This window comes from Typha angustifolia, chromosome 3 (assembly GCF_048772165.1).
Source record: "Typha angustifolia cultivar Huaian chromosome 3, ASM4877216v1, whole genome shotgun sequence".
NCBI classification, from domain to species: domain Eukaryota; kingdom Viridiplantae; phylum Streptophyta; class Magnoliopsida; order Poales; family Typhaceae; genus Typha; species Typha angustifolia.
Window position 1 is genome coordinate 2,360,413 of NC_133241.1, and position 24,794 is coordinate 2,385,206.

General features: G+C 35.2%; 2 protein-coding genes across 3 annotated transcripts; both read right to left on the reverse strand.

Moving 5' to 3' along the window:
• Nucleotides 1-12,574: 12,574 nt before the first annotated feature.
• On the reverse strand, nt 12,575-14,324 carry LOC140758367 (oil body-associated protein 1A-like). Its single transcript, XM_073094497.1, has 3 exons — nt 14,057-14,324; nt 12,932-13,335; nt 12,575-12,825 (listed from the first exon to the last, which is right to left on the reverse strand). The coding sequence occupies exons 1-3, from the start codon at nt 14,179-14,181 to the stop codon at nt 12,650-12,652; spliced, it is 705 nt and encodes a 234-aa protein (XP_072950598.1). The 5' UTR covers nt 14,182-14,324; the 3' UTR covers nt 12,575-12,649.
• A 1,227-nt stretch (nt 14,325-15,551) lies between these two features.
• LOC140758500 (2-methoxy-6-polyprenyl-1,4-benzoquinol methylase, mitochondrial) lies at nt 15,552-24,549 on the reverse strand. 2 transcript variants are annotated; one of them, XM_073094693.1, is made up of 9 exons: nt 24,391-24,549; nt 23,732-23,873; nt 18,114-18,240; nt 17,974-18,035; nt 17,730-17,885; nt 17,492-17,636; nt 16,587-16,658; nt 16,336-16,444; nt 15,552-15,910 (listed from the first exon to the last, which is right to left on the reverse strand). In XM_073094693.1, exons 2-9 carry the CDS (start codon nt 23,826-23,828, stop codon nt 15,809-15,811), a joined length of 870 nt encoding a protein of 289 aa, XP_072950794.1. In that variant the 5' UTR covers nt 23,829-23,873; nt 24,391-24,549; the 3' UTR covers nt 15,552-15,808. The 2 variants fall into 2 exon arrangements, with proteins under 2 accessions (XP_072950794.1, XP_072950795.1); XM_073094694.1 differs by having other exon boundaries at nt 23,732-23,882; nt 24,391-24,546.
• Between the last annotated feature and the right edge of the window lie 245 nt (nt 24,550-24,794).

Sequence of the window (24,794 nt, forward strand, 5' to 3'; positions counted from 1 at the left end):
GTCTTCCACCAAATCCTCTAGTTCATCTTCACCATTTCCTCTTCCTCCACATTCTCTGTTTCGTCCAACACTATCATCGTGTCCGCTGGTCTGGCACATTTGTACCGGGGGTAAATCACTCATTACAATAAAACACAGCCCTTTAGCTCTTATTTCTTTAACTTGGGCTGGGTAATTCTCATCATGGTAGTTTGGGGAGGTCCCCTCACCTCTGGTTGTGGCCGTGGAGGTAATCTTGCACCTATTGTCCTTGATGAAAGTGCTGACACGTGATGTGTGGCTATGATTTGCCGAGGCACTCCTCTAAACTCCGTGTGCTCCAGCCTCCTTTTGCTATTATCGGAAGCATTCAAACGCAACCTATAGAAATATTATTTTTAATAAAAAATAAATAAATAATGCAATAAGAAAAGACTCTAACTAAATATATCATCATTCCACTTCCAAAACAAGCCTTTGCAAGGCCAAACAGACTACACTTCCGAAAAGATAATAAGTGGCCACTAAATAAAAATAAATGGCTTACTAAGTCAAAGAAACTAAAAAGACACTAAAACATAAACGATAATGAAACTTAATCCATATTCTTTTGGTCCTAAAATGTGTTGAATCATGCACAATGTAACCCAAGTTAGTTACTCTCACAAATGAGCAAAGTGGTCCCTTTAGGCTTGATCTCCTCTTCGTTCTTTACCAAGTCTTCTATACTATCCATTTTCTCTAAAAATAGTTGCTCAAGAGTAGTTTGGAAATCCTTATACTTAGAACGAGTAATTGGCTAGAACTATGAGCTAATGACCCAACATGAGGCACATCATTTTCCCCAGGTTGACTTAGATTTGTCCTCAAATCCGAAAAGTCATCATCCTCAAAATATGGAGTTAAATCTCAAACATTGAAAGTTGTAAATATATTGTAATCACCTGGTAATTGAATCTTGTAAGCATTCTCATTTACCTTTTCCAACACTTTGAAAGGTCCTTCGGCTCAGGGCATGAGTTTCGATTTTCTCTTGCTTAGAAATCTTTCTTTCCTCAAGTGTATCCAAACAAAATCTCCTAGATCATAATTAACTTGCTTCCTTGCTTTGTTGGCAACCTTCTCATAACTTGCATTTTGCTGCTCAATTTGCTTCTTTACCTTCTCATACATTGTTTTGATAAATTCTACCTTTTATATGTCATCTAGACAAGCTCTTTCTCTAACAGGAATCGATAATAGATCAAGTGGAGTATTTGGGTTTAACCCATAAATTACCTCAAAAGGAGTGTGTTTAGTGATCCTATGCAAGCTTTTGTTGTAAGCAAACCCAACAAAAGCAGATGCTCATCCTAGTTCTTCAAATGTTTATGAATAATAGTACGAAGCAAAGAAGAAAGTTCGATTTGCTACTTCAGTTTGGCCATCCATTTGAGGATGACATGCTGTGTCCTAGCTTTTTCCACAATGTCTTCCAAAAAATAACTCAAGAATTTGGCATCCTGATATGAAACTATGCTCCTTGGAACTCCATGCAGGCGAATAACCTCCCTAAAGAACAAATCCGCAATAAGAGAAGCATCATCAGTTTTGTGGCAAGGAATGAAGTGCAACATCTTTGAAAATCCGTCAACAATAACGAAAACTGAATCTCTTCCTCGTTGAGTCCGTGGCAACCCTAACACAAATCTATGCTCACATCCATCCAAGGTTGGTCTGGAACTAGAAGAGCCATATACAATCCATGGGAAGCCTCTTTCCTTTTGTTTTTTCTTCTTGCATATAATACAATGCTCATTTATCTTGTGGACATCTTTAATCAACCTCGGCCAATAAAAGTGTTCCTTGAGTATCTCCAAGGTCTACCTTTCTCCAAAATGCCCAGCCAATCCACTACCATGTGCCTCCCTTACTAAGAGCTCCTGAATTGAACCCTTTGGAATGCATAGCCTTTCAGATTTAAGGAGGAATTCTTCATGTTTATAGAACCCCTTCGCAGCCCCCTTTTCACAAGCTACATAGATAATACCAAAATTTGGATCCTTCGAGTACTGTCCTATGATTATTTACAGCCCCAACAATTTAACATTAAGCATAGAAACAAAGCATATCTTCTTGAAAGAGTATCGGCCACTATTTTCACTTCCCCCTTCTTGTACTTGATGATATAAGGAAAGAACTCTAAAAACTCAACCCATTTAGCATGCCTTCGATTCAACTTGCTTTGCCCTTTTAAATATTTCAAAGCTTCATGATCTGTGTATAACAAACTCCTTTGGAAGTAAGTAATGCTGCCAAGTCTCTAATACTCGAATTAGTGCATAAAATTCTTAATCGTAAATGGAATAGTTCAAGTGAGCACCATTTAACTTCTCAGTAAAGTAAGCTATCGGTCTCTTCTCATGAATTAGGACAAGTTCTATTCCCACCCCTGAATCATCACATTCGATCTCAAAATTTTTTGAAAAATCTAGAAGTGCTAGTACTGGTACAGTGCAAAACTTCTCCTTGATTAGTTCTGTTAGTTTTTTAATTGTTGGCAATTATGTACAAAATATTCTAAGTGTATTTTTATATATATATGAGCTTTATACAAGTCTAGAATATCTCTCGTTTGAAGAATTGCAAGATTATTGGAGAAAAGCTGTCGAGTTCACACCGCGTTCACAAACACGGCGCGTTCACAAACGCGTTCGAACGCGGGTATTGCGTTCACATAGACCGAGAACAACGTTCACAAACGAGTTCGAACGCAACCTGAAGAATTCAAGCTGTCGCGTTCGAACGCACTTGGGCCCGTTTGAACGCACTTGAGATTAAGTCAGGCCGTTCGAACGCACCCGGGCCGCGTTCGAACGCACCTATGAAGTTTGCAATTTATTGGATTTTCGTGAGTACGGATAAGACTCGGATTTTGCTCTATCTTGAAGATCATAAGTACGAATAAGACTCGGATTTGGCTCTATCTTGAAGATCATATATAAAGATCGTGAAACCCTAACTCTAGGGTGGTTGAAGAAGATTATTGAAGGAGACTTCTTGAGGCTACATCGGTTCTTCAACGAACAAGGTTCTTCTCATCTACAAGAATTTAATCTTTCGTCTTAAAGGCTATCTAGATGAAAGATCAATCTCGAGGGCTACTGAGATTGGACTTCAATCACGAGAAGCAGTGAATCGTGAGTTCTAGCGATCAAGACTAAGAGGAACAAAATCGTTTGGATCGACGGGTTGTTTTGTGAGTCAGTCTTGTAACTGCTACTATCATAGTGATTGGTTTTGATCCGAGTTTGGACCCATGATTTTTTTCCCGTTTTGGGTTTTTCCACGTTAAAATCTTGGCGTTCATCTCTACTTTCGTTCTTAATATTTCTTCGGACTTTTACTTAAGCAAACGAGCGATATCATTGCCTACTATTTAGATACATACGTGTATCTATGGGTTTTTTCAATTGGTATCAGAGCAGGTTCTCTCACCCTTTGAGAGAGATCAGATAGGCATGGATTTTTATAGAGATGGACCATCATCTATAGATGGATCAAATTATGGATATTGGAAAGCTAGGATGAGAGCTTATTTGAAGTCTATAGATGAGCGAGTATGGATAGCCATTGTGAACGGTTGGAGTCCACCAATGTACATGGTGAATGATAAGTTTATTGAGAAACCGATTGAGTCATGGGATAAGATAGATTATCAAAAAGTTGGCTGAAATAGCAAAGCAATAAATGTAATTTTTAGTTGTGTTTCCTCGGAAGAATTTAGAAGAATTTCTACTTGTGAGATAGCAAAAGAAGCCTGGACGATCTTAGAAAGGTTTCAAGCAAAAGTTACAGCTATTGAGGAAAGTAAGGACATCGATTCTATGAAAGTTGAACAATTGGTAGGAAATCTACAAACATTTGAGTCCAGTCTTTCAAAATCAAGGAAGTCCAAAGGGATGGCCCTATCCACAGTTGAACAAAATTTAGAGGAGTCCGATGATGAAGGTGATTTAGATGTTGAGATGTTGACTATGTTTGTCAAAAAGTTCAATAAATTCTTTCGAAAGCCAAACAAGTTGAATGCTGAAAAACTTGAGAAAAGCAAAGCCTTTGTGAAAATGAAGAATTCTGTGAGTTCGAATACAGGTGTGAGCAACAACAATGTCAAACAGAAAAATAAAAATTCTGAGAATAAAATTCGATGTTTTGAATGTTCTGGTTTTGGACACATCACACAAGAATGCCCTAATCGTCTAAAGAGGAAGGGTAAAGCTATGAAAGTTACTTGGGATGACTCAGATGAATCTGATGATGATTTTGAAAAGGACGAAGAAAACTTTGTAGCTTTTACCTCTTCTCTTCTTAATACTGACTCTATTGTTGATACTGATAGTACAGATGATCAGGATATGTTACCTGCTGAGGAAGATGAATCTGAAATCCAAAAGGCATATAATGACTTATACCTAGAGTCGTTTAAACTCAAGAAAAGCAATCTTAGACTACTTCAACGACTCAAGGTAATTGAACCAGAAAGAATTCAATTTGAGAAGTACAAATTGGAGCTTGAACGTGTCAAAGACCTTTCTGAACAACTTGACAATGCGAAAAATAAAATGAAGGCTGATGAAATTGAACTAGAGCGATTGTAGAAGGAAGTGACATTTCTTAAAGGGAAGAATAAACTTGACGAGATATTAAAAGCTCAGATTTTTGGAAAAGACAGGTATGGTATTGGATACACTGGTAATTCAAATAATAATAAAACTGTCTTTGTTTCTGCAGGTATACAAAAGGAAGAATACCTGAAGCCATCAATCTCATTTCAAAGCAATCCTGGATGAATCATTCTAAACTGAAGTTGAATTTACAAACTGGTGAATCTTCGACGGTACCAAAGGTAAACTCTAGTCACACTCCTCGACAAAAGGTGAGTAGAAAAGGGTTTGTTCCGACATGCTTTCATTGCAGCATTCCAGGGCATATTCGACCCCATTGCAAATTTTTGCAAAAACCTAGAAGTGCTTTCATTTATAGGATGAAAACAAAGGCCATATGGGTCAAGAAAAGTGATTTGAAATGTTATGCTGTGCATATAGCCTTGAAAGCTTTAAATTCTGATTTGTGGTATTTAGACAGTGGCTGCTCAAGACATATGTCGGGTGACAAGTCGTTATTTTCTAATCTCGAAGAACATGAAGGGGGAGTTGTGACATTTGGAGATGTAACTCATCCAAGGTAATAGGTAAAGGAAAGGTAAGTACTCCAGGTGTTTCTATTCTTGAAACTGTTTTTTATGTTAAGGGCTTAAAAAAAAATCTACTAAGCATCAGTCAATTTTGTGATGAAGGTTATGAGGTAAAATTCTCCAAAAATGATTGTACTATTCTAGATCATGATGGTAATGTTATATGTTTTGGATCTAGAACATCTGATAATTGCTATGTTATTAGAACTTCACATAATCTGAAATGTAACAATGCAAAACATGCTAGAACTCCTATGAGTACAACTACCAAACTAGGAAAAGAAACTTCAGGAAAAAGTGTTGATCAGACATATATAGGAGCATGATTGATAGTCTTTTGTACTTAACTGTTAGTAGACCAGAGATTGCATTTAGTGTCGGTGTGTGTGCTAGATTTCAGTCTGAACCTAAGGAGACACATTTGTTTGCTATGAAACGTATCATAAAATATGTCAGTGGCACAGTTGATTTAGGTATCTGGTTTACTTATGACTCGAGTGCTATCATATCGGGATACACGGATTCTGATTGGACAGGTTCATTTGATGATAGAAAAAGTACTTCAGGTGGATGTTTTTATGTTGGAAACAATCTGGTTGCTTGGCACAGTAAGAAACAAAACTCGATATCTTTATCTACTGTAAATGCCGAGTACATTGCAGTAGGGAGTTGTTGTTCTCATTTATTATGGATGAAACAGATGGTTAAGGATTATGGCATTGAACAAGATACTATGGTGCTTCATTGTGACAACATGAGTGCTATTAATATATCAAAATTTCCTATTCAACATTCGCGTACAAAACATATAGACATTCGACATCATTTTATATGCGAGTTAGTTGAAGACAAAACAATAGTACTAGAACATGTTAAGACAGAGAAACAGTTGGGTGATTTGTTTACAAAACCTTTGGATTTACAGAGATTTGAGTATCTTCGTACTTCTTTAGGGATTTGTGCTTTGGACTGATTTTATTTGGATTTGTGTTTTTAGTTTGCGAGTATCTTTTTATTTCATTTCGTTTTTTTAGGTTTTCTTTTACTCTGAATTTTTTTTAGGTCTCAGATTTGTCGAGAGTTTTATTTTGTTTATAAAAAAAATTGATGCACTTCTAGATTCAAAAATATATTCTTGACATATAAGTATGATTTTTTTTTATTATGAGTTATTATAATCAATTTTGTCATCTTGAAGTATATTGTATCAATTTTGATTTTGTCACTCCCTCAACTTCTATAATAATGAAACCAAATTTAATGCACTCATAACGTATGTGTATTCTTAAGTGAGCATGATATCATGAATTATTTTTTAAAATAGCTCACTATTAACTTTGATTTGCACAGTTTGACCTCATGCTTAGTTATCAAAAATTTGTTCATAAAAGATCAATGAAATGGCTACAATGAGTTAGTGTGAAAGCCGTCTTGTTTAGAGTCCAGTTTGACTCAGTACATTATTTGCAAATTTAAAAAAAAATGACATATATGAATTTCTTCTTGCACATTATCGATTTGTACTACAAGAAAATGGCTACCTACTCATGTGTGAAAGCCATCATTGCACATATATATTTCAGTAAAAAAATATAGGAAAAATTCCTGTCATATTATGGAGAATCAGTCGAAAAGTATAAAATTTTCTATACTAAGTCGGTTTGACTACTGCGTTGCATCATTGGTTAAATAGGAAAGTTTGTTTAAGAAGATAGGTTCATGTTATCTATGCTCAACTTGCATATACTTATTGTTATGATCAATCAAGATTAATTTAATTTTGAGTGATGCATTAGAATTGATTATAATATGCTCTTGATGATTTGATTGATCTGTGTATGACTTATTTCATTTGATTGTCATATTCTATGTCTTAAATTTATTTTGAATTTTTTAGAAGTGCATCTCCAAAAAGATTTATTGTGTTTTTTACTGATTTAAAAAAAATCAAATCTTCAAGATCTTCATCTTTTTCATCAAATTTTTCACTTCAAACCCTTTTAGAGGGTAGTTCTCCTCCGAATCTAAAGTCTTTTGGCCGAAACTTCAAGATTTTCTTCACTTTTTGCGAGGTATGATCATTCATCAATTTTCTTATTTTTTATTCAATTAAGTCTCTTGATCTTGATTGATTTCGTGCGGTTTCAAGTTTTGATCACGTTAAACTTAATATATCGATGTTTCTTGTGCGATTGAACGTGATAACTTAGCATTTTCAAGTGGAAGATGGATTTCACTTAGGGTCTTCATGGTTTCTAGAATTTTTGGATTTCTTGTTATTTTTTTTTTGTATGCTTTGGGCATATGTTGAATCTTGCAATTTTTTTTCTCTTCTCTACAATGCCTAAAAAAGCTACAGTTACTAAGAAACCAAGGCCGCTTTCGTCACCTATCTCGACTCCATGTTGACGATTCTTCATCGTCAGTTCCCTCTGAGTTTCTAGTCTTTGGTATTTGCGTCAAAAAGGGGGAGAGTGTGTAGTGTGTGGTGTGTGGTGAGTTTAGACGGGAGTTTAAAGTTTAGGAGTTTACTGGTGTAAGGAGAGCGTTGGCATAGGGGGAGTTTATTAGAGTTTACTGGTTTATGTTTACTGCATAAAAATTTTGCTTAAGTACTTTTAAACTTATGCTTGCTTGATAACTTGTGTTTGAATTATTATTAATTTCAAGTTATTTTCACTTGATCTTAGATTGGTATATTTTTATTTGCAGGAATTGAAGTGCTGAAAGTACTAGACTTGTTGAATGCTCATTTTGAATTCTTTGTAATATCTTATAAACTAGATGTTTTGTCACAAATTGCCAAAGGGGGAGATTGTTAGTTTTTTAATTGTTGGCAATTGTGTACAAAATATTCTAAGTGTATTTTTACATGTATATGAGCTTTATACAAGTCTAGAATATCTCTCGTTTGAAGAATTGCAAGATTATTGGAGAAAAGCTGTTGAGTTCACACCGCGTTCACAAATGCGTTCGAACGTGACGCGTTCACAAACGCGTTCGAATGCGGGTACTGCGTTCACACAGACCGAGAGCAGCGTTCACAAACGAGTTCGAACGCAACCTGAAGAATTCAAGCTGTCGCGTTCGAACGCACTTGGGCCCGTTTGAACGCACCTGAGATTAAGTCAAGCCGTTCGAACGCGGCCCGCCGTTCGAACGCACCCGGGCCGCGTTCGAACGCACCTATGAAGTTTGCAATTTATTGGATTTTCGTGAGTACGGATAAGACTCAGATTTTGCTCTATCTTGAAGATCATGAGTACGAATAAGACTCAGATTTGGCTCTATCTTGAAGATCATGAGTACGAATAAGACTCGGATTTGGCTCTATCTTGAAGATCATATATAAAGATCGTGAAACCTTAACTCTAGGGTGGTTGAAGAAGATTATTGAAGGAGACTTCTTGAGGCTACATCGGTTCTTCAACGAACAAGGTTCTTCTCATCTACAAGAATTTAATCTTTTGTCTTAAAGGCTATCTAGATGAAAGATCAATCTCGAGGGCTACTGAGATTGGACTTCAATCACGAGAAGCAGTGAATCGTGAGTTCTAGCGATTAAGACTAAGAGGAACAAAATTGTTTGGATCGACGGGTTGTTTTGTGAGTCAGTCTTGTAACTGCTACTATCATAGTGATTGGTTTTGATCCGAGTTTGGACCCATGGTTTTTTTCCCGTTTTGGATTTTTCCACGTTAAAATCTTGGCGTTCATCTCTACTTTCGTTCTTAATATTTCTTCGGACTTTTACTTAAGCAAACGAGCGATATCATTGCCTACTATTTAGATACATACGTGTGTCTAGGGGTTTTTTCAAGTTCAAAACTCTTTTGTGTTGCTTCACTCCATTTAAATTCTTTATTCTTCTTAAAGCAATTAAGTCAATAAGCAAGTAATAAACTAAAATTATTGACAAATTCCTGATAGAAAGAAGCCAAACCATGAAAGCTCCTTACCTCTGAAATGCTAGTTGGAGTTGACCATTCTCTTATAGCTCTAACCTTATGTTCATCAACCTCCACTCCAAGATGAGAAACAACATAACCGAGAAACACCACTCTATCTTTGCAGAAACTACATTTCTTCTGATTCCCATACTGCTTCACTTGCTAGAGGACCTCAAAAACTTCATGAAGGTGCTTCACATGATCCTCAATTGTTTGGCTAAATATTAAAATATCATCAAAATACATCACAACAAATTGGCTAATGAATTTACGCAGCACATGGTTCATCAACCTCATAAAAGTACTCGATGCATTTGATAGACCAAATGGCATTACCAACCACTCATACAACCCATATTTTATTTCTTCCATTCATCTCCTTCCTTCATGTGGATTTGATGGTAATCACTTCTTATATCAATCTTTAAGAAAACCTTTGAACTATGCAACTCATCAAGCATATCATCCAAATGAGGAATAGGGTAGCAGTACTTTATTGTGATCTTGTTGATGGCTCTGCTGTCCACACACATCCTCAAGCCGCCATCTTTCTTTGGTACTGAGAGGGCTGGTACTGAACAAGGGCTGATTGATTCACGAATATAGCCTTTCTCTAACAATTTAGTGACTTGTCATTGATACTCTTTAGCATCCTTGGGATTGCTCCTATAGGCTAGTCCGTTTGGAAGGACAACTCCTGGAATAAGGTCAATTTCGTGCTCAATTCCTCTAATTGGTGGTAGCCCATTTGGTAATTCTATAAGAAATACATCAACAAATTGAGACAGAAGTTCTTCTATTTCTAGGGGTGGAGTATGGCTTTCTTTGAGAGATGAGACTTCCTTGGCATATATAAGATAGACTGGTTCTGAAGAATTCAATGCTTACTCAATTTCTTTTTTGCCCACAAAGAAATTATCTTTCCTTTTCCCTTTCTCTTTTTTTTTAATTTTCTATACTTGTTATGGGCTGAGGAGAGCCAAAGTTATCTTCTTACCATTCAAGGAAAATGAATAAGTATTTTTGTAGCCATCATGAATCTCCTTTTGATCATATTGTCATGGCCTTCCCAAGAGAAGATGGCTTGTACTTATTGGAACAACATCATAAAGAACATGATCCTTGTAGAACTTCCTAATAGAAAAAGGAACTAAAACTTGTTTTGTAACTTTTACCTCGCCACTATTGTTCAGCCATTGAAATTTGTATGGTTGAGGATGTTTGGTTGTACCTAGACCATGTTTCTCCACCATTATGTTGTAAGCAACATTTGCACAACTGCCACCATCGATGATAACTCCACACACCTTGTTGCTAATAGTGCAACGAGTGTGAAATATGTTCTCCCATTGTTCTTCTTCAGCTATAGCTTGTAAATTCAAAGAACGACGAATTACAAGTAATTCACCTTCGTCGGGATATTCGATGGTGACTTCATTGGGGTCTTCTTCTTCCACTTCCAAGTCAGCTTCGTCCTCACTAACCACTTCTCCTTGAGTTTCCTAAATGATCATGACTCTTTTGTTAGGGCACTCGTATGTGATATAGCCGCGACTAAGGCACTTGAAACATTTAACATCACGGCTTCTTTTGCGAGTCCTGCTTCGGTCGCCTTCTCTTTCTCCCTTGAGGGTTCCACTAGGGGTTTACTTGGAGACCTCTATTCTGCTTGCTTTGAACCCCAACTATTAGAATTCCATGAAGACGGTTGTTTGCTCTCAGTACGACGAGATGCAACAGCTTGATTGTACCCCGTTTTCTTTGTCCCTCCACCTTTATGACTAGCTTGATGACATCTTCAAGAAACACAAAATACTGAAGTTCAACAGTGAATCTCTTTTAGCCATTGCTTTAATCATTTAATGGTGTTTGCCCATAAAGAGGCGGATTTTTGTCCATTCAAAATGCACCTTAAAGTCAAGCCACCACGTTCGGATGGGCTTGATTGTGTGTACAAACACAACCACGAAATTTGCATATTCTAAGATTTCGTGAGACTTTATTTGACTTAGATTTGGCCTTATCTCTACAAGGTATATAAGGGTTGAAATACCCTAACCCTAGAGGACGTTAATTATTAATTAAAAAATTAAGAAATAAGTTTTCTCACCAATAGGTTCATCTCATCTTCTACACATCAAGATTTTAATCTTAAGGGTCAACAAGGCAAAAGATCAATCTCAAGTGTTACTAAGATTATAGATTAATCACGAAAAACAATAAATCGCGGGATCTAACAGTCTCACTGAGTTAAACAAAGTCATGGGGATCAACAGTTGTTTTGTAAGTCAATTTTGTAAACTACTATGATTTATTAATGATTAATTCGATACAAATTTCGATCCATGACTTTTTATCCGTTTAGAATTAGGTTATAAATATTAACTAAGATTTAAATATATACGTGTGTCTAATTTTATTTTTTATATCTAAACCTAATTATCTCACCATTGTCCCCAGTTATACTAAATAATCCGAGACTTTTATAGAAAAAAAATTAAGAGACAAATAAAAATAATAGTAAGATAATTACATTAGTTACAGCTAGAATTTTATACTTAAACTATAAATTATTCAGTTAAATTCTGAAGCTCTGGATACAAAAATTTCAAATCACCATATCAGTGATCTTAAAGTAGAACGAATAATTTGTAATTTAAATCATCATATCAGTGATCTTTTCTAAAAATACACAGAATTAATATTTTGTAATTTAAATAAATTTATAGTACAATATTCTACCAAATTTTAATCGATGACATAATGATTTAGAACTTTTATATTTAAAGTATCTTTCAGACAATCTATTTATGATAAAACTAAAAAATCCAATAATGTAAGTATAAAGTTATAACCTATAATCTATAAATATTTTAAACAGGTACTATTAATATATTTACTAAAATAAATTCTCTTTTTAAAATATTAATTAAAATATTTCTATTTATTTAATTAATTTTAGTTATCTCATTATGATATCTAATTAATCTTTTACTGTATTGATTAAAAAGACTTGCATAGAATATAAAATTAAAAGAATTAAAAGATTAAAAAAAAAAAAAGAGTAGCAGCAGCAGCAGCACAAGAAGAAAATGAGTGATTTTGTTTCTCATGAGACATAAAATAACTAGGGGAAAAAAACCTGTCGAAAGGCAACTAGATACAAAGATAAATTTTTGATCTTTGGTACCAATAGAATAAAGTTGTGCACCTGTTTGCTTCAGAGATTTTGGGATTCTAAGTCCTCTACTTGAAACCATATAGTAAAATGAAGAAAATAGAACTGAAAAACACACACACAACAAGCACAAAGACCTATATATATATATAGACATGATGAAAACTAACAAACACCCCATCCATATACTAAACTAATCTAATAATATTACAACCCATACTTTCTCCTCTCAGTTTGTATTATTATTATTATTATTATTATTATTATTATTATTATTATTATTATTATTAATTATGATGACCACCAGCATTAAACGAAAATCCTGGGCATAGAAGTAGGTGGTGGGATCTCCACCTCCCTCAACTCCGTCTTCAGCCCCTTCCCTGCAGCATTAGCCAATGGATGTATGCCATGATCTAGTCCACTCATGTACTCTCTCTTCTTCCTCTCCGCCTCGAACGACACCCCAAACCTCTTCTCAACGTCTAAAGAAACGTTCAAATTCCATGAGATAAATATTAGTTGATTACTCATTCGGGATTCAAAGTCGATAGGTAAATTAGAGCTTCGTTGGGTGACGGGTCGACGTACCTTTGGCGAGGTGGTCGTGGAGCTGGCCGTCGCGCGTGAGGGCCATCATGACCTGCGGCAGACCGAGCGGCAGCGCGTCGCCGCGGTCGACCTGCCAGAAGTGGATGGTCTTCCCGTACGTCTTGCACACCTTCTCCAGGTCGCGGCGCTCCACGAGGCCCGGCAAGCCGGGGAGGAAGAGCACGCCGCTGCGCACCTCGTACTCGTGGGAGTGCCACAGCGGCTTCTCCTCGTCCGGCAGCGTCAGGAACAGCTCCTCCGAGACCAAGTACTCCACCCCGATGAGCCGGGCGTCCGCGTCCGGGCCGTCGTAGATGAGGCATTGACGCATGTCCTCGTTCAGGTGGGCGCAGAAGTGGTGGGCCTCCACTTGCCGGCTCATGTCGTCGGCGTAGTAGTGGAACCTGTGTAGAAAGAATTTTTTCCTTCTCTTTTCTTACAAAGAACCACCTAAATTTCAATCTTATTGCATAAAACTTCCTCCTCTCATCTTGTTCTTTTTTCTCATTCATATTTAACAATTCACTAGAAACATCTTTTTTTTTTAAAAAAAAAACCCTATATTTAGCTTTTATTATCATCAACACCTTGAACCCTACGATTATACAGCTAGAATATATACATTGGTATTTATCATTTGATTCATTCTCTTTACTAAATAGGAAATTTTCTTTCCATTATTTTCTAAGATAAAAGATTAAAATATCTAATACCCGTCTATTGCAGAAAGTAGTGAGCTAGTTATCATAATCATATATATATATATATATATATATATATCAATTACTCTTTAATTAATCATATATTTTTCAATATAAATATTCTAAGCATGTTCTATTTTTGCTCATAACAAATATTCCAAGTATATTCTATTTCGTATGAAAATACCTTTTCCCCCTCCCTTTTCCACTTTATTTAAATAAAAGGACATTTATGTTATAAAAAATATATAAAAATATAGAGTGTTCTGGTTATACGTCTACTGAGGAGTGAGGAGTCTATCTAAAATTTATATCCGTAAGGGAGGAGGTCATCAATAATAAATATGAAACACAGGCGGTTATTTGTAAAAAAATAATAATAATAATAATAAATAAAAGAAGGAAAAGAGGAAGAATTATATACGCGCAGAGGTGCTGATGGATTTGGTTGATGGGGGCGAAGCCTTGGATTGTGCCGGTGGCGGTTTCCAGTAGGGCGGTGCCGGTTTGCGTCGGCTCGCCGGGGACTTCCACGTGGGACGTAGCCATCTCTACCTCTCTTTCTTTCTTCTTCTTCTTCTTTTAATGATCGTCGATCTCTCTTGTGATGTTTATATTGGAAGAAGTGTTGATATGAGTGAGAGATGGGATTCCGTCCATGCAGGGCTACACGTGGAGCTTGAAAGTGTGACTACGTGTCTTGCTCCGTTGCTCCTGTACTTAGTACAGCTGGACCGAGGCACTGGGGCTGTAAAAATTAATAATCCAGCTTGACTTCGAGCTGGGCTCGATAAAATTCCATTAAGTTTAATCTCAACTCAAAAATAAGTTGAATCGAGCTTGATCTTCAAATTAAATTTAAAAATAATTTCAAATCAAACTTAACGGCTCGATAAAATAAGCAAGCTCGAGAAGATTCAAAATAAATATACTATACAATAATTTTATTATCTTTTAAGATTTACTTAAGTGGATTATTGTATAATTCTAATTTTATATAGTTTGGTTATAATTTTAATTCTATTAATGTATAGTTTTTAAATTAATTCTTATTTTAAGCTTAATTTAATTTAAGTTTAAATCAAGCTTAATCAGTCTCGTCATTTGGTTTTTAACTTAATTAAGACTTAAAATTAGTTATTGATTAGCTCATTTAGACTAGAGTTCAAAATAGCTCAAAATTGATTGGAATTAAAATAATTTTAATTCAAATATTAATTACAAATCTAAATTTAAAACTCGATAAGAGCGATCAAACTCGGCTCAATCACTCCCCTTAGGACTCATCATTTGATGGCAGGCAACATACACAAAGTCCAGAACTACTATATTCCTTTTGCTCGCACCTATCAACAACAAAGGCTATCTCTAGGAAAATATTTCACATCCATTCTTTGCTTTTGAATTGTTCTTGCTGCATCATATTTTTCACTTCATCTTATTAGGTTAAAATAAGTTTTTAAAGGCAAGGGAGAACAACTTTGGCTTGGAAAGAAGACCAAAATTTTCTTCTTTTTTCTTTTTGGTAGCTTCTACAAAAGATTGAGAAGACTTTGAGCAAAAATATGCTGCAGAAAAATTCGTCTTTTCCATCACTATTGATCCTCCACTTAAGGAAAATAACTTAATATTTGTAGCAAGGGTTGAATTATGCACCAGTTAAAAGGGCAGTAAACCATTAAACTTTTATGCGTTGTTAAGGTATGAAGATTTCAAGCTTTCTAATCCATCAAATTCAACCATCAATGGTAAGAGAGTAGTACCTGGAATATGAGAAATGGACGAGAGAGAACGAGATGAGTTAACATTGTGGGAGCAGCTGAGGTTCACCAAGAAACTCAAGATCATGGCTTATCACAATATATGAAAGGCAAAAAAGAATTAATGCGAGTTCAATATATATATATATATATAGAACATGAAAAAGAGAAGATGAGCTCAATAAAGTGGCACAGAGAAAGAATACCCATGAATCGGAACCTATTCTTTATGTACAACATTTGCCTCATAATATAGGAAAAGCTGCCAGAGAATTAAGATGATAATCCTTACATATACTATGACAGCCTGATCCAATGGGCATTTTGTGCCAACTGATGACTTATTATTCCAAGAGGATCAAGGCAACTACTTCGAGTATGACCATGAGCTTTTGGGGCGATACCTTGTATGTTTTCTACAACTTCAAACCAGAGTGAATGGCAACCACTCCACCAACAAGGTTTTCATATTCAACTTTCTGAAAACCAGCATCAACAATCATGCGGGCAAACTTATCCTGTGAAGCCATAAAAATATATCAGGATAGAAGAGGGAGAGATGAAGAAGCAACTGAATAAAAATCATGAACATAACAGTCTTCCATTACCATTTCATAATGGATGTCAGACATAAACAACACATATATGGAGGCTAATTTCAATGAAAAATGCTTTTGTGCTGGGAAAATCTTATGGTCAAGATAATTAGATAATTGCCATTCCATTATTTATGCTGGATAACTAACCATGTGGCGAGAGTAATTCTTGTCAAGAACTATAATAAGCTATTTGAATTCATTAATTCATCAACATGTACTACATACTAAAATATGATACAAGATGTCAAGACTTACCTAGGCAGGATCTAAGCAGGGCCTAATTTATTCTATCTAAGGCAGGAGCCTAGGCTTTAAGGCGAAGTTTTTTAAAACAATGGTATCACCTGATTAGGGAATCGACGGATACTCTCGACCAAGTACTGGTACGATTCTCTGTCACCTGCAACTAGTTCTCCCACAGCCGGAATGACTGAAAATGAATAATAATCATAGCTGCCAAGGAACAAAATATTCAGATAAAGAATAGCAAGGAAATTGCAGATGTCAGAGACAGAAAAAAACTTACAAATTGAATAAGTTTGAGAGGCACAAGAGACTAGAATATAACTCATGATAATAGATTGAGAAGACTCACATCTGCTTAAAAATAGGGAGGTCCACATGACTTAACTCCAAGCACAAGAACCTCCCTCCTCGTTTCAGTACCCTGGAAGATCAAAGATGTAAGTCATAACAAACTAGTCAAATGTCGATTCTGTTCTTCAACAAGATACAATTTTGTGCACAAAATAAATATAAAAAGAAAACTCTTCCTTTGCTGGTTCATTTAGTATACAATTGTCATCAAGATTTAAAAAATCGGGATCGGAATCGGCCTTCCAAAAAAACGATACGTATCGACTGAATCAGCTATATTGGTCGTATCAGTCGCCTAGATCGAATTGGACTTTTTAATTACGTAAAATTCTAAATATTATTTAAAAATACAAGAGAACTTCTAAAAATTCAGAAAAATTATAAAAAATAAGAAAATAAAGAAAGAAAAACTATGGTGCAATGAAAATTAAAAAGAAGAAAAGATTAGAAAGAGAGCAAGTGAAAAAAAATAAAACAAAAGAAAAAAAAGAACTATGGTGCAGTGAAGAAAAAGAGAGTGAAAGAAATGAAAAAAACTAAGAGAAAAATAAAGAAATAAAATTAAAAATTATATACCGGAGTTTGCCAAAGTTCGTCGAAGCTAGATCTCTCCGTAAGATAAACAATGACGAGAGAAAAAGAGTAAAAGAGAGAAAGAGAAAAGAAGAAAGAGCAAGAAGAAAGAGCAATGGAGAGAAAGAGAGAGAGTTCGGATCAGGCCTGGATCAAGATCGGGTTCAGCCGATCCCGATCTGACGAACCATGATTGTCATGACAATGGGGTCATATTAACTTAAGAACTAAACATTCATAAAAACTAGTCCCCAAAATTATAGATTTTTGAGCATGAAATCAACTAAAAAAGCATCATCTATAAAGTATAAACAGTTCTTAGAACTTCACCTAGAAGCCTCACTAAGGGCTTTCTCAATGTGTGTTACATTTCTGATCCCAAAAGCAATAGTGTAACCATCCATAGATCCGTCCTCAAAACTCAAGGCTTCTGCATCCCCTACTACCCAGTGAAGGCAGCATTCCTCTCCAAGACCTTCAAATCAGAATCATGGTTAGAAATATAGAAACAATATGTACAAAAAAAGATATGACAAATGTGCAGATGTTCAGGATTCATAGCCCATACCTCTCTCAGCGGCACGCTTCTTTCCGACTGTTAACATATTTGGGTTTATGTCACATATGTGTATTTGTGTTTCGTCTTCTGTTTCAGTTAAACCATCCTGCATAGCTCTTCGGCTCACACTTTTTATACTATCCAAGACACGAAAAGCTACATCACCTACAATACCAACAAATTGGTAACAACTTTTTGAATTAGCATTGGTTCTACAACTTGAGTAAAACAAAATGATAGCAGCTTGACCTACCTGTTCCACCAGCCACATCGAGATGCTTCATTCCAGGGAAGGGATTCAATTTTGAAACCAACCTACAAAATTTTAGCAAAAATCTTAGCTTAGACTATACAAAAGCATTATGCAAAATAATACAGCTGTAAATGGCTAACCTGTCTTTCCACAATCTATGAAGTCCACCACTCATAAGATCATTCATAAGGTCATAACTTGATGCAACACTGCTGAAAACATTACCGACCAATTTGCTTTTTTCTTCTTCTGGCACTTCCTTAAATCCTGTGTCAGAAGTTCAGTCTTTATAGCATAGGCCAAAAAAGGATGGGGCGTCAACTTTTTAAGGAAAGTCGACAACCTGAACAGTACATATCAAACTCTCCGATACTTCATTATCTTCTGATACTCTATGTAAAGCTGACTATAGAAGCAAATCACAGACTGCAGGATCATTAGAACTGGGGGTTGTCCATATAAATTAGATCGACTGATTATATCAAGCATTAGATTAGGAATTCATTTAGTATTAATTGGGGAAACCCATTGTTGGCCGCGAACTATCACCGGCCTTAATGTGGAGCCTAACCTTATTGAGATACTAAGTTCCCCAATTAATTCGTAGATACTCTCTCTGAATCTAAACCTTTCAAATTAGGATCAGTCTAAATCCTAATTGAGGACCCAAAAGAAGCTACAAAACAAATGCTGAGGCAACCAGAAAGGACATAGAATACAATTATGTTAATATACACAAGCCATTCCCTCTTTTCTCTACCTTTCTCACTTTAAGACCTAGAAATAGTGTATACATCCTTTCTCTCCAACTATTCTCTATCTAGCACTTATTCTCATCGTTCTATATGACAAATAGTATTGTTCTTCTTTCCTCCCATATCTCCGCCTCCATACCACGAATCCATCTCTCTCCTCTCATCTCTTCTTTTTCTCCCACTGTACTTCTGTTGATCCTCTTCTCCTTTGCCCTTCCTCACTCCTCTCCACTTTCTACTCTCTTTTCTTTTATTTTATTTTTTTTCCTTTTCATTTTAAAGTTCACCCTTCCTTCATCCTCTTTTCATGCTGATTACCACTGTCTGAAAAGTTACTGCAGCAAATCAAGGCTCTTCTGATGTCCAGAATTGAAGGCAAAAGCAAAGTCTGGAAAGGCTCCAATATAAATTCCATTGAGTGGGATCTAATCAAAAAATCTTCTTAGGTCCCCACTCTTATGATCCACCACCTTAGTGCTTTTTACTACAAAAATTTGACTGCTTTTATACTCTAGACCTATCTTTAAATTCAACTCTATCGATTCTTGATTCTTCAATCTATTGTTGATCAGTGTATAGAAAGTCGGTCGTAGGTGGTGGGCGGTCATCCCATCGGTTAGCGCCTAGGTAGAAGGCACGCACCAAGGCAATATAGCATATTTAATATGTAAAAAGTAAAAATAATGATATATAATATAATGAAGTTCCTACTAAGTGGAACTCTACATATGATATACTTAATTCTGTTTTCACTTACAAAATGGTATTTAGACTTTATGCAGATAGAAATGTAATTACAGGTGACTTCCTATTGAAAAAGACTAATGCAAGTTTGAAAAAATTCAAAAAATACATTGACAATCGTAAATGATGCAACCAATACATTTTCCAGATTTATATTTCCTACATCCAATCAATGCCTTCTAGAAATTACAATGTTATAAGAATATTGATGGATGAGTCAAATTCTTCTAATGAATACATAAAAGCAATGGTGACAATAACAAAAAACAAGTTTGATAATATTAGGGCGAATTCAATATATTAATAGCAATAACATCAATTTTGGATCCGAAATATAAAATAAAGCTTACTAAGTTCTCTTTTCCCAATATTTATTCCATAAGTGAGGTTATTGATTTTATTTATTCAATTCAAATTATATTAGAGGATTTTGCAAATAATTACTCAAGTACCCAAGAATATTGTTCTCATACATCAAATATGGCCCCAACCATATCAAGGCTTCTATCTTCAAGTAAAAAGAGACCTATTACAAGGATCAATTCAAAATCCAATGACTTCATTAGTACCACTAGACCTCTTAAATCAAAGTTGGAGATATATTTGCAAGAACCAAATTAAACATATGATCCTAACACTTTCAATATACGAAATTGGAGAAAAATGAATATATCAAAATTCCCTATTATGTCTAAGATAACTCATGATATTCTTTTTATACCAATCACAATTGTAGTATCAGAATCTGTCTCTCAAGTTGAAGGGAGGGTATTAAATGATTCTCAAGGTTCTTTGACTCTAAAGATAGTCGAAGCTTTGGTTTGCACTGGGAATTGTAATAAAGCTTCTCCGAAGATAATGAAATGTCCATTGTAAGTTATTAAATTAGTACTTCAATTTTCTTTATTTTTAATATTATAACTATAAGTTAACCTCTTTTATTTCAGGGAGAACACATTAAAGAAGGGGGTCTCTATATTGACTTGCTAGATTGTTTATCACATGTCTAAGAAATTACATTGTCGATATATCTTCCTATTTTAAGATGCTTAATATAACATATTCATATTAATAGTGTGAAAAATTATTTTGTATTGATATTAATTATTTTTTTAAACTAACTTTTTTCAATTGCTTGTAGAGTGCAGATGATACCACGCAACCAAGATTCATTGGTGGCAAGCAATGGAGTTCAGCTTGCACATTTTATTTATTTTGATTTGTCATCACATTTTGTTTCTTTGTCATCACATTCTTTGTAACTCTTGTGGGAATATCAGTGTTCCTTTCCATTAAAGTTTGAACTATTTAATTGTGCACTTGTGCTGTCAGATGCATGTATAATTATTGATAGTGTGCATTCATGTATTGATGTATGTTTCTTGCTTGTTTTGTCTTCGTTTAGGAGTTATATAAGTTCTTTATGTTGTATGTGAACATGATCTTGTCTTTCAGGATTTCTTTTTGTGCTAATTAGTTATTGTATGTATTGAATATTGATGTATGTATAATGTATGTTGTATGTACTAATCTTGGCTTTCAGGATTTTTATAAGCCTAGCTTTGGCTTTCAGGATTTGTATTTCCTATGTCCATCAGGCTTCACCGCATCAGCCCAATAGCCGAGCTCGAGCTTTCAAAGCTTGAGATGAACCGACTTGAGTCAGCATTTTCTAGCTCGTCTCAAGCTCAAGCCGATCTCTAGCTGAGAAAATTTTGCTATTGAACCGAGCTAGGCCCAGCTCACTCAAGCTCGGCTTGTTTACACCCTTACTTCTATTCTTTCATGATAGAAAATTCTACGACTATTGAATACTCTCCAATTGTGATTGCAACCATCCCAAAGTCTTCCTTCTAGCATGTAAGAGCACTTAAGGAGTACTTTGAATGCATTGATAATCATATGGAAATTTGATGCAACCAAACAACAAAGGCAAATTACAGAAATAAGCAAAGTTCTTGAACAGAATGATCCATTGCTAATGGCCGTTATGAATCATTCTCTAATCTTAAATGTCAAGTATAGCAAAATAGCTCTTCATTTCACTACACTTCTATAACCAACATAATTGATTATAAAATTTGAAGAATTCAAAGCATAAGCTAAGAAAATAAGCATTGGCCACAATATAATAGAACTATAGAAGTCATGAGGCAGGGTTGCTTTCTGACATTTTTATTTTGGTCTCTTGAAGTAAAATGTTCTCTAGTAGATGAATGGCCTCCTTGATGCAGGAGCCAAGTACTCTATACCTGAACTTTTTATTGACCTAAAAAAAATTAGAATAAAAAATTTATCATTCATACTATGACCACCAAAGATGCTATCAAGATCAAGAACATCTAATATGTCATAAGACCTAACCAAAAGATTCACTTACATAATAAAAAACATCATTAATAGAAATAGGATTTTCTAATGATTATCGAGACTTCACTTTCGTATCAGTAATTTAAGTAATCCCATACTAGATCCTCAGCGTCAAATATGCACTTGGTTCCATTGTTAAGTTACAGAAAGGTTTCCATATGGATAAAATGGTATAAACTATTTTGCTAATTGTAAGAGCGATATTTTTGTAATGACGAATTCATGGACAAAATCATATTTAATTGAGCTGTACAAATTAGATTCAAATGTATGGTCAAGTCACATAGCTTATAGAAGGTCTAAACATATGAAAATTTCAAGTCAATTGATCTTGAATTGAATTCAGAAAATAAAGTTTCAGGACCTTGTCCGGATGGGACTACAGCGTCCAAACGGCTGAAACACATCACTTAAGGAAACTTAAGTGGCATCCGGACTGGATAAGTGGCGTCTAGATTGCGTGCATAGGACAACAAAGGAAAGTTTACATTCAAAAACGATTTTGAAGATTTCTTTTGGTGGCTTGTCCTAGCACGAATCTTAGATATTCTTAACCTTTATTTAAGGAGCTCAAAGCCAAAAATTGAATCACCAATCCAAAAGAAAATTCTAAAAATTACTACTCTCTTCTTAAAAGAGTTATATTATCTCCCACACGGATTCATATGAATATTTAGTATGAGGAAACTGCATCAATGTCTGATTGCTTGAGCCACTGCTGAAGATGATCCAGTAGCATCAGAAGAAGCTGAACCATTCATCGGATTTGTCGCTTAGGTGCTTACCAAAGGGATACAACCTTCTTTATACTTTATAAGGATAGTTATTTACACAATACATATTCAAGAGGTTACCTAAACACTATGGTATTAGAGTGTCGGAACGGGTTGTAAATAACTCTTATTTCTATTGCTTAGTAAAAAAAAAATTGATTGGATTTGGACAAGTATGTGGTTATGCAAGAGAGGTTTTTCATGTATTAGTGTCAGCCATGTTTACTTTTTACTACTTGTATTTGGCTTTACATTTTTCTACTCTTCACCAAATTTTTTTCATTCACCAACTTGAGTTTGGTTTTCTTAGTTCGAGTAGGATTCGGATTTCCTATTTGATGTCGTTTTACAAATACTATTCTTATTCAATTTTCTTAAACCTAATAGGATTCAATTTTTCAAAAGTCCACTTGGAGTTGGGAGACACTCCCCAATGCTGGATGGCCATATTGGTGCTGTAACATGGTCTGTAACTTGACAGGCTCATCATTCATCAAATAGGAAAAGGGTATGCATTCTTATCTAAATCTTTTGGCAAACCTAGCAAACTCTTTCATTTCCCTAGCAAGGTAATTCTTTTAAGCCCATCCTTTGGATTACATCTAAGTACTTCGCTCTCTTAGGACTTAGCATATTATGAGACTAAACAATGGACAGAAATCAGGATCAACAACTTCCTAATATTCATCTCTGATTGCATAATGCATACCCTTACCTTTATCTGATATTATTACTCAGAGCAAATAAAGAACCTGTGATTCTGTGAAGACTTTCAACTAACTGGGAGAAAGGCAACCATATGAGTTTGCCATGCATTTGTGAGAAATATTAGAGAAGAATAACAAGCAATTAAAAGATAAAAATGACTAATAAGCGAATAAACTAAAAGAAAATAAAGCATGTCTCTGTCACAGGACCTTAAAACGGTATGACTTGTCATGCATTTGAGAGATATTAGAGAAAAATCGCAAGCAAATAAATGTAAAGACGACTAATAAGCAAATAAAGTAAAAGAAATAAATCATGTCGTCTTTGTCACAGGATCTTAACAACAACAAGAAATCAATAAAGTATTTTTTTTTAACACAACAAATCGAGGAATGCGAATAATTTTACCAAAGCTAGTGGCATGGGAATGGAGGAGAGAAACACTCCGAGAAACAACAGATGGGAGGCTGCTTGTGAGTCTGCTTGCACCCCGACGCAGAGCCATACTACACCCTGCCAGGTGTCTTTTCTTCCCTCCAACAGAAAGATGCTGAATTCACTAGTGGAAAAGCATATTAGAGAATTTTGAAGGAAACCCTTCGGAACAATCAAAATTTGTACAGTTGTTTACAGAAAAAGAAATTAAAAATATGCACAAGTTACTGAATCTGCCCAAATCAACAAATTACAACACATGAATTGCCACAATTCAATCAACTAAGGGAGTAATCTAATAAACTAAGCAGATAAAATATTTACCAAAGAATGCAGCAAAAGACTTACATATTGCTAAATATTACGCAATCATTTATAAGGAAGAAAAAGTTCGACAGAATTAGTGACGCTTCAATTGGAGGGACAGGAAATAACAATATATAAAATTGCTCGTCGTTCATGGAGTATAGCTCCAAATTGGCAAGTTAATTCATTGATCTTGCAGAGAAGTCAACATGCCAATGTTAGAGCACATAATTATTCTCCCATCTAGAGTACCAAATGCCGAGACCTTGTTTGATGGGCGTGGCAGGTAACCAAACGGAGAAACAACGGAGGCGGAGGAGGAGTACCTCTGGCTCGGTATAGGTCCGATGAGATGTGAGAGGAGACCAAGAACGAGTAGAGAAGGATCCGACGGAAAGAGTGTGAAATTTAGGGCTGCTCAAAATCGTCACCAGGCCGGCCTCACAGATCAAAGTTTAGCCCTCAGTAATAACTTTTGTTTTGTATTCTAGAGTATAACTCTTTATTCTAAAATAATAGCTTAACATCATAATTACTCATATTCTAAAATAGAAATTATTTATTAAAATTATATCTTATACCACATACTGACGTACTAACTCAATTATTAATTTATCCTTAAAATCTATTACATCAAATCAAAAGGTATTTATCATAATTTTATAAAAAATAAATTATATTTTTTCCATCTTTTCCTTCACTTTATATCGAATCATAGTTAATTATTACA